This window comes from Hemicordylus capensis, chromosome 2, assembly GCF_027244095.1.
Source record: "Hemicordylus capensis ecotype Gifberg chromosome 2, rHemCap1.1.pri, whole genome shotgun sequence".
In the NCBI taxonomy this organism is placed as follows: Eukaryota; Metazoa; Chordata; class Lepidosauria; order Squamata; family Cordylidae; genus Hemicordylus; species Hemicordylus capensis.
Window position 1 is genome coordinate 249,836,302 of NC_069658.1, and position 15,688 is coordinate 249,851,989.

Genomic DNA, 15,688 nt, shown 5'->3' on the forward strand with positions numbered 1-15,688 from the left:
CTTCCCACACCATTATGGCACACCAGGACAACTCTCCCTAATCGGTTGGGGTGGCGGCTCATCCTCCACATGCGCTAGTTTAAACTAGTACTTGTAGCACATGTAGAGAAGCGGTTCAGATGAACTCCCACCACGTGATTAATGAATGGCATCCTAGCACACCAGGAGGCAGGGGAAGAATGCATGCATTCAAGGGGTGCACATGTCTTTATCACGTGTGCGCAGGCCAGCAGATGAAGTATTATATGAACTGGCCCAGTACAGTGAGTGGGATGAAAAAAGAGGGTAATCACCCACATGACCACAGTTTGTACTGTTCGCTTACAGTGGTATATAGCACTGGAACTGCTTCAGTCTTCCAGAAGTCTTGCTAGTTAGGCACAGGGACCCTCTGGAGGTATTCTTGACTCTCGCGGGCTCTTTGGAGGATGATGCAAACATAGTTCTACCAGTTCAACCCTCTCTATTCCCTTCGCTGGGAGGGGCAAAATCCGTGAGCTGTTTCTCCAGCAACAACAGCTAACCAATGATACTCGGAAGATGTAAAGCTTGCCTCCTAATCTGGAAAGGTTCTGGTTAGAATGGTAGGGAAATACAGAGGGTATGTTATGAAGGATATTTCCTCTAAGATTATGGAGAACCTTAGACTCGTCAGTTATTGAAACCATCCTGCATTATGGAAACTGTGTCCATTATCTCAGTGTTTCCAGTCAGTGGTGCTGTTCCATCCCTGGGAACAGAGGCCTTTTCACAAGATGGCTGTCTTTCACAAAATGGTTGAAAGGTATTACTGGCTCTCCTTCAAGCAAGCCAGCAACTGGTAACAGAATCAGTTCTAGGAATTTAATAGATGAGCCATCCACTCTCATACAGACTGAGAATTTTCCTCTGGGGGTTGGTGAAAGGATGCTTGTAGTGGGAGATTTTATCCTCAGAAGTGCAGATTTCTGGGTGTTTGATGGTCACATAGAATGCTCAGTGACTTTATTTAAAATATATATCCCACTTTTTCACCCTAAATGGATTTTCAAGGCAGCTGATAGAAATAATAAGAAGACAAAACTATAGTACAAAACTTCAGAAGGCCAGGAAGCCACACAGTCACCCAAAAAAGTCCTTCAACAGAGGAGAGAATCGCACCCCAGAAGGCCCTTCTGAATGAAGAAAAGTTTTTGCTAGCTCCCACAGGCTTGCCAGGAAGTTGGCCTGACAGGAGAGAGTTTTATAAACAAGACAGACAAAACACCAGAAATTCACACTCCATGAGAGGAAGATGGAGACAGGGTAGTCCATTACAGGTACATTATACAGCAGTAAGGACTTCTGGTCATCTTCTTGGACTTGGATTCTTTCAGTGGAAAGGAGTAGGACTTACACACACACACACACACACACACACACACACACACAGCTCTTCTTTTCTGCATTCCTCCTGGACTTCTTGGGCTGACTTGAGACAGAGTCCTCCAGGCAACACTATCCTCCCTTATTCCTCTGACCTGCCTCTCTCTGTCCTTGCTTGGTCCCTCTCTTTTGACTTGGAGGCTCGCTGTACAAAGGGAGGGGAAAGCCTCACCTTGCCTCCTATTATCCCTTATCTTTCTGAAAAGGATGTGGCACCTGGCTGTGAGAACCCTGGTTTTAAGGTTTTAAAAAGAAAACAAAAGTATATCCCACTTCTCCCCAAAATAATCTAATTACAGACAATTCTTATACAAATTGTTGTTCTTGGAGTGCCACAACTAAGACCTGCACTTTGTTCCCAGACATGGGGCAAGTACAGCCCCACCAGCTGTTGCCGAGAGTGTCCAACGTTTGCGGCTACTGCCTAGCTTCAATATGGTAGGGCTACATGGAGCAAGGCCTACTCAGGTGATCCCAGAATGTGGGAAGGAAGCATTTTCTCACTATTCTGGCTGCAAATTTTGCTGCCCTGTGGGGTGGCGGGGGAGAAGGGAAAGATTATAATTCCAGCTTAGCTAAGAAAAGTTTGCACTGACAAGTCAACTTCCATTCACACGTGTATTACTTCTTGATTAGCAGCTGGAGACATAAATCAGATGTATATTCTTAACGAGCATCCAAATGGTTAGGTTATTGAATTAGATGGGCTATACTTGTGATAAGAACATAGGAAGCTGCCATATACTGAGTCAGACCATTGGTCTATCTAGCTCAGTATTGCCTTCACAGACTGGCAGCGGCTTCTCCAAGGTTGCAGACAGGTGCTGTTTCAGTGAATGCATGGGGGAGGTTGTCTGAATACTCATACTATCTCTTGGCAATACTGCCTTTTCTGATTACCCCTTTAAACAAACAAACAAACAAAATAAATAAATAAATAAAGCACAGGAAGAAAGTCAATACTAGACTGTGGCAGAGTGGCCTCCATAGTTGTTTGCTCTTCTGAGTCCACAAGCCTTCTTCAATAATCCACCCCTCTCTTTCCTTTATTGTTCAATCATGGATAACCCCCAAAAGGTTAGCTAGAGTATTTATCCTCAAGGGGATGGAGGTCATAGTTTCTTCCCAGGAATTCTGGGAATTTTATGTGCAGAACAGCCTTGGGCTTTCCAACAGCAGAAAGCGCCAGCACCTGAAGCTTCCCCAAAGCTTGTTAACATCCAATAATGTAACCCTAAACCAGGTTCCCCCCACATACATCTCATAGCTGAAGTACACTCCCCCTCCCCCGTTTTAATGAAATAAAAGCTGACTTGACAGAGAGTGACGCCATAAGAATGACCCCAAGTTTCAAGAAGCCCACATCTTCGACATGAGCCACTATGTTGAGCCTGCCCTCTAATTGGCAGGAGGCAAGTCCGGAGCCGCAACCTGTGCAAAGGTGTGACAGGCGGCCTCTTCTGAAGGCACGCAATTCTGCTGCATCTCTGCATTACAAATAACCCGATTATGTCTATTACAGCGATGGGACAGAATTACCTGATCAGCTGAGAGCAGATGCCTGGGAGCCATGCTTGAGCGGTGACTTCTCCAGATAATCAACAGCCTGCCTCCATTGTGAATGGATACACTGAGCTCAGGAGCCTTTATTTATCTATTTGTCTGGTGGTGAAACAGTGTCCTGCCTCCCTCAGCCAACTCTGCTCCTTCTCCTCTGCTGCCCTTTATGCCTAGAACCACCTCCCAGAATACCTCCAGAATGTCACCTCTCTGGTTCCTTTAAATCCCTACCCAAATATTTGCCTTTGGGTCAAACTTCCTAGTCCCCTTATTCTCCTGCAACCAAGCCAAAGTAAATGTAAATGAACTAATAGCATATTCTTCCCGAGTTGATCCCAGCCTCCATTTCTCTCCCTCTGGCATTAATTTTAGATTATGAATCCCTGGGACGGAGACCGTATATAAAACAAGCAACAATCAGCAGCATCCAAATGAAATTAGTCATGACTAAAGCCTCATTTAGACGATATAAAATTGCCCTGCTATAGCAAGGCGAAGCGGGAGGAAGTCCTGCCTCCGACACATCAATCAGCAGTGCATCCCGCCACTCATGCTTACAGCAGGGCTTGTCTGAAGAGGGAAAAGCCCAATGCTTGATGGTGGGCGCTTGCATGATTGCAAGACTGGATCAATCCAGTCTCGCAATCACGAAAGTGCCCACCCAGGAGCAGATTAAGCTTTTTTCGGCCTGTAGGCAACCAAAGATTTCCCGCCCCTATCTGTCCTGATACAACAAGCCAAGAAGCACAGCCAGGAGGGAAGTGAGCAACATAACCCAACACCCCCTGATTTCCATAAAAGCAGAGGAGGTGCCAGTCTTTGGCACGAGAATCCCTTTTGCTGCCCTTTTCTTCTTTGCAAGGAGTGCAAAGTGGCAGCAGATAGGCTTGCAAAAGAAGTTGCTGCCACTGCCATGCTCGGTATGTTGCATTGCTACTGGCTGATCATGGGTGGGTCGCACACACCACAAAGGAGGAATGTTGTTTGTCCTTTCTTACTACAATGGTACCCACTCAGTCTTTCACACCAATCCTTGTTCCCTGTTTGCTCAGAAGTCATAGGAGAGATGGTCTTGTGGTAGCAAGCACGACTTGCCCCCTTAGCTAAGCAGGGTCTACCTTGGTTGCATATGAATGGGAGACTAGAAGTATAAGCACTGTAAGAGATCCCCCTCAGGGGATGGAGCTGCTCAGGGAAAAGCAGAAGGTTTCAAGTTCCCTCCCTGGCGGCATCTCCAAGATAGGGCTGAGAGAGATTCCTGCTTGCAACCTTGGAGAAGCCGCTTCCAGTCTATGAAGACAATACTGAGCTAGATAGACCAATGGTCTGACTCAGTAAATGGTAGCTTCCGATGTTCCTATCTCACTGATTTGAATAGGGTTTGATTCCTAGTAACTGTGCACAGTTACTGTCTGAGGCAGCCCTGGATGAGCATAGGGGTGCAATAATATTTTTGGGGGAGGGCCCTGATCTCCTGTTGGCGACCCTCCGATTGGAACCGAAGGAAGTGGGAAAGCAGAGTCTGGACCAGGGAGCCTATTTGGGGGAAAGTAGGCTGTGAGGCAGCAGAAATGGGGAGAAAGCTGAATTGAACGCTTGGGAATTGAATGCTTGGGATATTAGGGGAGGACTGGCATCAGAGAAGTGTTGGGTTTGGGGGGAGCCCTCCCCCTGCCCAATAAAGGGGTTTATCTGGAAAGAGGAGGTTTGAGGGGTGCATTAGGTGGCTGTGAATTAGCTGGGTTGGGCAGAGGCTCGTTGTGAGAGAGGCAAGCCAAGGCGATGTGGAGGCAATTGTGCTGGGAAACAGTTTAGGGGGCCGGTAGAGGAGGAACGGAATGAGGAGAAGCCCAAGGGATGGAAAGGCGGCTGCAGGAGCCAAGGCATCATGGGGAATGGGATGAGAGATTGGACAGCCCCATAAGAAAGAGGGTGCGCCCACACTCTGGGAAACAGGACGCAGGGAAGCAACAAGACTGGGGAGTCCAAAATGGAGACAGCCCCAGAGCTGCTGCTGTACTCAGGAGAGGAGGAGAGGAGGAGGACACTGAGAGCCGGAAGGGTCCATAGTGAGGGGCTGTCAGAGGCGTAACTAGGGAAAACGGCGCCTGGGGCAAGCACTGAAATGGCGCCCCCCCCCCTCCCAACATACTACATTATACTTAGGTTTTTCCTCACAAGCGCCCACCGCCGCCGCCAAGCCGGGCCACTGACTGGCCGCCAGGCGCCAGCAAAGCAATGGGGGGAGGCGCAGGCGGCGCGGAAGGGGCCGCTCTTGGGGAAGGGGGTGCCGACGCGCTCCCTTGACTGCTGCAGCACTGCTGCACTGAGCAGGAAACATTTGTATTAACAAAAAAAATTTAAAAATTTTTTTTAAAAAAATTTGTCATGGCGCCCCCCATGTGACCAGAAAAGATGGTGCCCGGGGCACGTGCCCCCCCTGCCCCCCCTATAGTTACGCCTCTGGGGGCTGTGGTTTGGAGGGAGCAGAGGAGGAGGAAAATGGACCGAAAATATTAGCTGGAGACCAGCCTTGGAAGAAGGGGCTAGGAGGCGGACGGATGGCCTCACTGCCAACAACAACATCGCAGGCCGCTGCTGCCATCCCGTTGCTGTTCCTCCGCCCCGCTGGCTGCCCGCACCGCACCCGCAACTGACGAGACACACAAAACACAATGTTAAATATTTAGTTATTTTTAAAAATGCCGCTGGGGGAGTTTTTGCCACCGTAGGCAGCTGACTCCACAGCCTCTCCTGTAATCCGCCTCTGCCCCCGCCCATCACACATGGGGCTTTTCCCTCTTCAGACAAGCCCCACTGTAAGCATGGGCAGGAGGATGTGAGGTGAGTGACGCGGTGTTCCTTCCCCTGCACCCCGCTGTACACGGCTACAGTGGGGTGATTTTATAACGTCTGAATGAGGCTCAAGTCCCATTGAAATAAACGGTTCTGAAGTTAGTCAGGACTACTTTGAATGATTGATTTCCATGGTGCTTAGCCTAGCCTGGAGCTACCCAGGGGCGTAGCAAGGCTGGAGTGGGCCCAGAGACAAGATCTTAAAATGAGCCCTCCGCTCACTGAAGCTCAGCTCATGAAGTAAATAAATCTTAAATGAGGCTGAACATAATCCTAAATAATTTTTTTAAAGGTTTGGTAAATTGTGGACGATGCAAGTCATTGAATGGTCCTAGAGAAAGACATGCTGTTCTGGTGGCTCCAGGTCTTAACACTCACATCAATTTCGGAGGATGAATACAACTGAAGGGAGCCCGGGTGGGTGTGCAGCTGGGTCTCCAGACCACTGTCTCCCCTTGCTCTATTATAGTTATGCCCCTGGAGCTACCCCAATATTTTTTGTGGCATGCTATGGTTCTTTCATGCACTGCTGGTGTGTCCCAGCACACCCTTTGAGGAAGACTGCCCTTACCCAGCAGGTTGGCATCCCCTTCACTTTCCTGCTTGACCTCCATGGGATACGGCAACTCCATGATGTCTGATGGATCCTGCTCCGATTTGGGGGAATTAACAGCCGTCTCTTCCAAAGCCACAGGAATCTGAAAGAAAATATAAATTAAGAATTGTGACTTAATGTGCGTTGTCATTTGTTTCAGAAGGAGCAGGACGGTGTAGGTTACCCGGATGGAGGCAGGGCCAGTCTAATTAATAGGTAATCAAATGTGGGTTTTCGAGACAGTTTTGCAAAAATTTCTGATTGCAAAAATTTCTGAAAAAGATTCCCATGCATTTTTCACATTTCTCAGAAAATTTTACTGTGCAGATTTTCAGGATGTCTTAAATAGACTGTGATCTGATCTGGCAAGTTATTTGACTTATATATTTAATTTAAACAAAGCCATTTCCTTTGTAGGCAAGTTAGCTCTTGGTATCCCTTTTTGCTTGCCATTTAAGTGACTGACTGTTTTCAGATTACAAACATAAAAAGTTAGGGGCATCATTAAATACAATCTGCAAGCCCCACTCAGAGGTGCACCTAGGTAACTTTGGAGCCTGGGCCTAAAGGCTTTGGAGCACACACACCCCCACCCTGCAAATTAAGCATTATCATGTTCAGCCAGGCGACCACACCACCCGGAACAGACTAAAGAGGATTTGGGGCCCCCCAGGGGCTGTGGAGGCCCTGGACTTCTGCCCTGAAGTCCAGGGGAAAGAGCACCTCTGGCCCCACTGACCCCCCCCCATACTACTTAACACCCCTCCAATTTTATCCAAATCACCTCCCTCACCGCATAAAGGAAAAGTAAAGTGAGCCGTTGAGTCGGTGTCGACTCCTGGCACCCACAGAGCCCTGTGGTTGTCTTTGGTCGAATACAGGAGGGGTTGACCATTGTCTCCTCCTGCGCAGTCTGAGATGATGTCTTGCAGCATCTTCCTATATTGCTGCTGCCTACTATAAGTACCAGTGGGGATTAGAACTGGCAACCTTCTGCTTGTTAGTCAAGCATTTCCCCGCTGAGCCATTAGGTGGCTTCCTTCACCACATAGGCTTCTATAAAACTGTAGCCTGGCAGAGTGGAGGGAAGAGGTTCCCTATAACTTCTTAGCAATTCAAGCACTGAATTGGCAGCGGAAGGATTAATTGCTCAGGCACCAGCCGTGAGACCTGAAGTAATTAACTCATCTGATAGATGTGGAAATCAATTCATTTTAGAGCCCATTTTTTGAATGACTATCACTTGGATGAATTCTATTGGCTGGATTACGGTAAGACAGCCTCTGTTCCTGCTAAACTGGGCAAAGAGGTGCACTTAAAAGTGGTTGCTCTTTTATATTTAGCTCAACTGAATATCAACTAACCTGACTGGGAATGTGGTCAAAGCTCAGTGGTGAAGCACCTGTATTGCATACAGAACATCCCAGGCTCAATTCCTGGAATCTTTAGGTAGGGAAAGACTGCTGTTTGAAACCCTGGAGAGCAGCTACCAGTCAGAGTAGACAATACTGAGCTAGATGGACCAAGGGTCTGACTTATAAGAGCAGCCCTGCTGGATCAGGCCCAAGGATGCCCATCTAGTCCAGCATCCTGTTCCACACAGCGGCCCACCAGATGCCTCTGGGGAGCCCTCAGGCAAGAGACGAAGGGATGCCATCTCTTTGTTGTAGCTCGCCTGCAACTGGGATTCAGAGGCCTCCTGCCTCTGAGCCTGGAGGTAGCCTATAGCCATCAAGCTAGTAGCCTGTCCTCCGTGAATTTTTCTAAGCCCCTTTTAAAGCCATTCAGGCTGGTGGCGATCACCACATTCCATGGCAGAGTTCCACAGTTTAATTATGTGCTGTGTGGAAAAAGTACTTCCTTTTGTCTGTCCAAAATTTCCTGGCAGTTTCATGGGATGATCCCTGGTTCTAGTGCTGTGGTGGTGTTGGTGGTGGGGAGGTCTCTCTCACTCTCCATACCATGCATAATTGTATAGACCTCCATCATGTCTCCCATTTTTTCTAAACTAAAAAGCCCCATATTTATGGCCGTGCACCATAAGGAAGATGCTCCAGCCCCCTGATCATCTTGGTTGCCCTCTTCTGCACCTTTTGCAGTTCTATAATGTCATTTTTTAGATACAGTGGCCAGAACTGCACACAGTACTCCAAATGTACCTGCACCAACTCTAGGTCAACCTCAGTGTTTTCATTAGGACAATAATAGCATGTCCCTACTAATGCATTTGCTTTCAGCCTTGTACTATCACCCACAATGTTTCTGGGGAAGACGCTGGTCTTCCTAAGTTTTCTGTTTTGTTAGATTCTATCCCTTCTTTAACATACAGTATTATTCCACCCCAATCTGCCCCTCCTTGTCCTTTCTATAGAGCAGTGGCTCCTAAACTGGGAGCCTCCAGATGTTGCTGAACTACAGCTCCCATCATTCCCAGCCACAATAAACTGTAGCTGGGGCTGATGGGAGTTGCAATCCAGCAATATCTGGAGGCTCCCAGATTGGGAACCACTGCTACAGAGTGTCCCACTGGTTCGTACCATTTTACTGGGTTTCCATTATGCTCACTATATCTAGGTTTTCATTTGTAAACAAGTGCTCCAGCTTGCCCATCTTGGCTCAGAAGCTTCTGGCTTTGGCATATAAATACCTATATGCGGAGTCCTTTACCCAGTGTCAGTGTGTGCTACCTCCCTTATGGACATTTAACCTTTCCAACCAGCGATCATATCCTTCTGTCTGCTCTTTTCCTGGCTCTTTGCTGTCCCCTTCTGGATTATCTGAAACATTTACACCCTTGCAAAATAAGGAATCATGTTTGCCAGACTGGCTACTGCCCAGCTCTTGTCAGCTCTCCCCCCAACTTCATTTTAGAGGCTGCTCTACAACCTTTTTGATTGTAAGTGCCAGCAGTTGGGTTCCATCTTGCTTCAAGTGGAGCCTGTCTCTTTTGCACAGCCTTGTCTCATCCCAAAACATTCCCCAGTGCCTAAAAAAATCTAAACCCCTCATCCTGGCACCACCATGCCATCCATGCGTTGAGTTCCCACAGCTCCTCCTGTCTCACTGGCCCTGCACATGAAACAGGTAGCATTGCTGAGAGCCTACCTTGGAGATTCTGGAGTTCAATGTGTTACCTAGCAGCCTAAATGTGGCTACCAGGACCTTTCAACTGCATTTCCCAACATCTTTGGTGTCAACGTGCACCACGACAACCAACTCCTCCCCAGCACTGCCTAAAAGCCTATCTAGACACTACTTGACATCTGCAATCTTCACACCAGGGAGGCAAGTCACCACGCGGTCTGCTCACGGACCACAGACCCATCTTTCTATGCCCCTAATGGTCGAATCACCCACTAAAAGGAGATACTCAGTCCACAGAGGAATATCCTCTGTGAGAGAGGATATGGATTTATTATCCAAGAAAGGGGTCCTTTCTAAGGGAGCATTTCCCTCTTCCTCTGAACAATGTCAACCTTCCCCAATACCCTCATTCTCCGTCCATAACATCAGAAGAGCTGTCAGCCTGGGATTGAGATGCCTCTATCACATTCCTGGAGGTCTCATCCACATACCTCTCTGAGCTTCTCCAGGTGAGCCATCGGCTTCGAGGGAATGAAATTGTTCCTGAGAGCCAGGAGCTCCTTGCACCAAGTACAGACCCATGACTTCTGCCCATCAAGCAGATAGTCACACATGCAGCACTCCATGCAATATACTTGGCAACACCCCTAGCTGGCCTTTTTCGTTGTTTAGATTATACAGGGATTCTTTCTCAAAAGCTAAATTGCAAGTTGTCAGCTAATTAGACAGTTTAAACTCTCTCTCCAAAGAAAACTAAAAAGTGGGGGACAGCACTTACTTTTCTGTTCACGCTGGCCTCCTTTGTGATCATGAGGGACTGCTTCCACACTATCCTGAACACATCCTCCTAAACTCCACACAAAACTCCTTTGTAACCTGTTAGCAAACTCCTGTTCTCTACTCTCCCCAGCCTACTCCTCTTATTTAGAGAGCTGGCTTCAAACTGAGGCAAACTCACTCAACAGAAATGTGGCCTCTCCCACAAATTGTGACTCATCTTAGCTTTGACTCATTTAAGGCAGCTTCCTATCTATTCAACTCGGCATAGTTTGTGAACATTTTTTGGTTGAAAAATAGTAAATAAGTATTTATTATAATAATTTCCAAAATTATTATGATTAATACCTATTTACTGTTTTTCAACTGCTTTTATTATAGTGATCCCATATTTGCCCTGAGCCACCTAATGGCGCAGCGGGGAAATGCTTGACTAACAAGGAGAAGGTTGCCGGTTCGAATCCGCTCTGGTATGTTTCCCAGACTATGGGAAACACCTATATTGGGCAGCAGCAATATAGGAAGATGCTGAAAGGCATCATCTCATACTGTATGGGAGAAGGCAATGGTAAACCCCTCCTGTATTCTACCAAAGACAACTACAGGGCTCTGTGGTCGCTAGGAGTCGAAATCAACTTGACGGCACACTTTACTTTTACTTTATATTTGCCCTGAGCATTTTACTAAGAGAGGCAGGGCAAGGTTGCGGGGAGAAGCCAACACAGACATTCTCAGGTATCCCGCAACCGCACCTTTCCACATGAGATGATGAACAGAGTTTCCAACAATTTCTCTGTAGGGATTTCTCACCTTTTGTTCTGGTCTCTGTGACTCTTGCCATCTCATCAAGAAATCCTCTGCCAGGGCCACTGCTTGGGCACAGGTCTCTACCCCACGTCCCCTCACCCAGCCCTGCATTTCCTCAGGCAGGATGGTCAGGAACTGTTCCAGGATCAACAGCTCCAGGATCTGGTCCTTGCTGTGCCTCTCGGGCACCAGCCACTGATAGCAAAGTTCCTGGAGTTGGCTCAGTGCCTCTTGGGGCCCTTCAGCCTCTTGGTAACAGAAATGCCTGAAGCGCTGACGGCGTGACTCTAAGCTTGCATCCTCATCCAGGATCTCCTTCTTCACTCTCACAGGCGAATCCAGCCTTTCACAGGCTTCTGAACTGTGGCCTGGCAGGGTATGGACCACACACTCTCCTCTAGGCTGCTGGCTGGTTTCAACTATGGCTCTGAAGGAGGCCTGGAACGCCTTGGAGTCCTGCTGGGACCAGGGCTGAGGCAGCGGTGGGTTTTCCCATCCTGACTGAGGGGGCTGCATTGCCTTCAAGAATTCCTGCCACTGAGCCTCCCAGCGCTGCTGTAGCCCCTCGTCGGGTTCTTTTTTAATTTGTCGTGGGGTTGCTGCAGTCAGGAACTCCCTGATGGTCCCAACTTGTACAACGTGAGGGTCTCTTCCTCCTGCCGCTAAGTTTTCTTTTGTTTCCGGTCCTGTCAAGTCCTGCTCTTCCATTTTTGCTCACAGCTGCACTTCTTGATCTGTGAAGGAAATTCAGCCTGTGATCCGCGATGAAGAAAGGACACACCCCAGACGAAACAATGACATATTCTGCAGTGCCATACATAAGGAAGATGCATCTTCCTGACCACTAAACAATCAAGAGGAAGATTGGATCTTAAGTTGTTTGCCCCCTTGTGAGGACACTGGCTGACATCTAGACAAATGAAGTAGTCCTTTAGAGTAACTCCTGAGTAACTTAGTCTGGATGTCAGCTACTGTTCTGAACCGTGGGATCCAAAAATGCATTAAAACAAGCAAAACTAAAATGTAGAAGTCAGGATGAACACAATATCTAAAATGTCTATTTATTTTATTACATTTCTATCCCACCTTTCTTCCATTATAAAGTTCAAGGTAGCTCCTATCGGGGTCCCAGGCAGTCACCCATCCTAGCACTGATCCAACCTAGACCTGCCTAGCTTTAGCAAAGTAGCTACATCATATGCCTTCAGACTATACCTGGAACAAGGCTGCACCTCATAAGAGCAGCCCTGCTGGGTCAGGCCCAAGGAGGCCCATCTAGTCCAGCATCCTCTTTCACACAGTGGCCCACCAGATGCCTCCGAGAAGTCCACAGGCAAGAAGTGAGGGCATGCCCTCTCTCCTGCTGTGGCTCCCCTGCAACTGGTATTGAGAGGCATCGTGCCTCTGAGGCTGGAGATGGCCCACAGCCACCAGACCAGTAGCCATTGATAGACCTGTCCACCATGAATCTAAGCCCCTTTTAAAGTCATCCAAACTGGTGACCTCAGTGCTACAAATATATGCAACATAATTTTTTAAAAATAAAAAGAAACAGAAGTGAATGGTTGCTTACTGATAGTGTCATAATCTGAGTAAGCATTTTCATATGTTTGTAGCAATAACATTTTAAAAATACATGTACATTATTAGATAACAATGTCACTCACATTATGGCCTCTTAAAGCTTATTCACACAGTCATTTGAATCTAGGTTTAACGTGGGTTACCAACACTGAAGTGATTGTGTGAACCCATGCCAGGGTAGTTCATGAACCCAGATTCGCACCTTGGCATGAGTTCACACAATCGCACTAATGCTGGTATCCCTAAGCCAGTGGTTCCCAACCAGGGTTCCTCCAGATGTTGCTGAATTACAGCTCCCAGCATCCCCAGCTATAATGTATTGTGGTTGGGAATGCTGGGAGTTGTAGTTCAGCAACATCTGGAGGAACCCTGGTTGGGAACCCAAACCTAGATGCAAACGATTGTGTGAACAGGCCTACTATCTATGCAATGCACTGCCTCAAGATGTGGTGATGGTGACTAGCTAAGATGGCTTTGAATGGGGATTAGTCAAGTTCATGGAGGACGTTCATCAAAGGTTACTAGTCTTAACTGGTATATGCTACCTCCAGGTTCAGGGGCAGTTGCTGGAGAGGAGGCATGCCTTCAGCTCCTGCTTGTGCGCTTCCCAGAGGCATCTGGTAGGCAAATGTGGGAAATAGGATACTGGACTAGATGGGTCTGATCCAGCAAGGCTCTTCATATATCTCAGGTTCAATACCTGGCAGCATCTCAAGGTAGGCCTGGGGAAGATCCCTGTCTGGAACCTTGGAGAGCTGCTGCCAGTCAGTGAGCTACTTTGACCAATAACCTGACTCAGAATAAATATTTATCCTTGGAGCCAGTGTTCCTTCTAACAGGGATTCCCAGGTGTTGTTGACTACAACTCCCAGAATCCCCAAGCTAAAGCCACTGCAGCTGGGGATTCTGGGAGTTGTAGTCAACATCTGGGAATCCCTGTTAGAAAGAACACTGATTCAAAGGATAAATATTTATTGTGTTCACCTCTCCCTCTGGTGACCCCTCAGAGCGAGGGATATAATGAAGAAAACAGGTCGGTGTGGAGCTGGGGCTCCTGGGTTCTTTGAACCCTTTCGCTCAACCATAGCTACACCCCTGCTTCTGATCTCTATTTTTCCCCCAGCGCTCCCTTCTTACTTATCTCCCCACAAATGTTGGCTTATTGTTGCACCTCCCAGAAAATCTACAATCCAAATGTCCACCACAGAGACCAGGAGCAGGACAAGGAGTGATTTTCTTTCTTTTAGCATGTCCTTGCCTGGATGGATTTATGCTCAGCTGCACAGCCAGGACTGGATCTGAAACGCCTGCTTTGGGGCACTGGTTTACAAGCCATCTCCCCCTCCCTCAAAGTCACCAGTTTCTTGTTGGTGTCATTTCTTTCCTTCCCGTTTCTTAAATCCCCTAGTCGCTCACCTCTTTTCAAATCCTGACTTTCTGCTGCAGTTCTCCTTGGGAAGCTACACCCCAGATTTAAGGGGCCATGGAAAAAAGGGGGAAAGGGGCGGGGGAAACCCTTCCCCTTTCAGCCCGACCATGGAGAGCAGGCACAGGAAAAGGAAGCCAGTGCAACGCGAAAAAAGGTGAGAGACAGAGAAATAAAGAAATAAATCCTATCAGGACCTATCTAGGAAGTACAGCTCAGTCAGTTTAACCCCTTTAGTTCGTCACAAAGCACAAAAAGCTTCAAGGAAAAATTCGGTCCTAAGTGTAAAGTGGCTGGCAACCAGGTCTAGAAATGTGTGGTTTACCACTCCATCAAATATTCTTTTTATTGATTTATGTTTTTAAAGGGGAAACTGCTCGTTTGTGAATGCATTGTGCTCGAGAAGGCAGTGCAGATAGGCTACTACTAACTAATGCAGACCAAATGAATACAGTGTGTGGTTGATATAGAACAGAGATTCCCAACCTTGGGTCCATACCACTGTGGCTTGGGATGATGGGAGTTGTAGTGCAGCAACAGCTGGAGAGCCAAGGTGGCTGCCCCTTATATAGAACCTTCATCAGCAGTTTATAATGGGCACGAGATGGGGGCATATCAGAACATAGAAGCACTCTGCTGGATCAGACCAAAGGTCCATCTAGTCCCGCATCCTGTTTCCGGTGTGGTCAACAGTAGATGCCTCTGGGAAGTTCAAAAGTAGGCTATGAAAGCAATTAATGGTCCTCCTCTCTGGCTGTTGCCTCCTAGTTTTTGGTGCTTAGAGGTATATTGCCTTTAAACATGGAGGTTACACATATAGGCATCATGATTAGTAGCACTGACAGATTTCTATGAAGTGCGCATGTTAGTCTGCAGCAGCAAATTGTCCTGTAAAGGTAAAGTGTGCCGTCAAGTCGATTTCGACTCCTGGCACCCACAGAGCCCTGTGGTTGTCTTGGGTAGAATACAGGAGGGGTTTACCATGGCCATCTCCCTGGCAGTATGAGATGATGCCTTTCAGCATCTTCCTATATTGCTGCTGGGGATTCCAGCGGGGATTCGAACGGGCAACCTTCTGCTTGTTAGTCAAGCATTTCCCCGCTGCGCCACTTAAAGTGGCTAAATTGTCCTGTGGCATCTGTTTAAATAACTTAAGAACATGATAAAGACTTATTGCAGCATAAGCTTTTGCAGACTAGAGGTCCACATTGTCAGTTATCCTGTATACACCCACTGAAGATTGCACATCCTGTATCCGATAAGAGAGCTTCTTCCACAATAAATCTGTTTGTTAAAGTGTTTGAAGTGATGATAATAACAACTGATAACTGATGATAAATAGCTCCATCACTGCACCTCCACGAAGGGAAAAGGCTTCACTTGTTGAATTTCTACCTGTCCCGAAGTGGTTAAAGTTAGAGGAGTGGATGGGGGAGGAATAACAGGAGACAAACTTACTTGACGGATGAAGCACTTCAGAAGCACTATTATTCTCCTTATTACTCCACGATGAAGCATTCTAAGGGTTAAATAAGTAGAGATCTCAGTGCTAGAGAGGACCAGGGTTCTAAGCGTTGGTCCCCCCGCTTGAGGGG

The 15,688-nt window shown here is 47.5% G+C and overlaps 1 protein-coding gene across 2 annotated transcripts in view; it reads right to left on the bottom strand.

Moving 5' to 3' along the window:
• The window catches only part of LOC128343039 (zinc finger protein 530-like), a 43,702-nt gene extending 29,481 nt beyond the window's left edge, over positions 1-14,221 (bottom strand). For both annotated transcript variants that reach the window (XM_053291398.1, XM_053291397.1), the window contains exons 1-3: positions 14,084-14,221; positions 11,087-11,817; positions 6,392-6,518 (exon numbers count right to left, since the gene is read on the bottom strand). In XM_053291398.1, coding sequence (XP_053147373.1) covers positions 6,392-6,518; positions 11,087-11,791 — 832 coding nt within the window. In that variant the 5' untranslated portion in view covers positions 11,792-11,817; positions 14,084-14,221. The remainder of the gene's footprint in view (positions 1-6,391; positions 6,519-11,086; positions 11,818-14,083) is intronic.
• Positions 14,222-15,688: the final 1,467 nt, after the last annotated feature.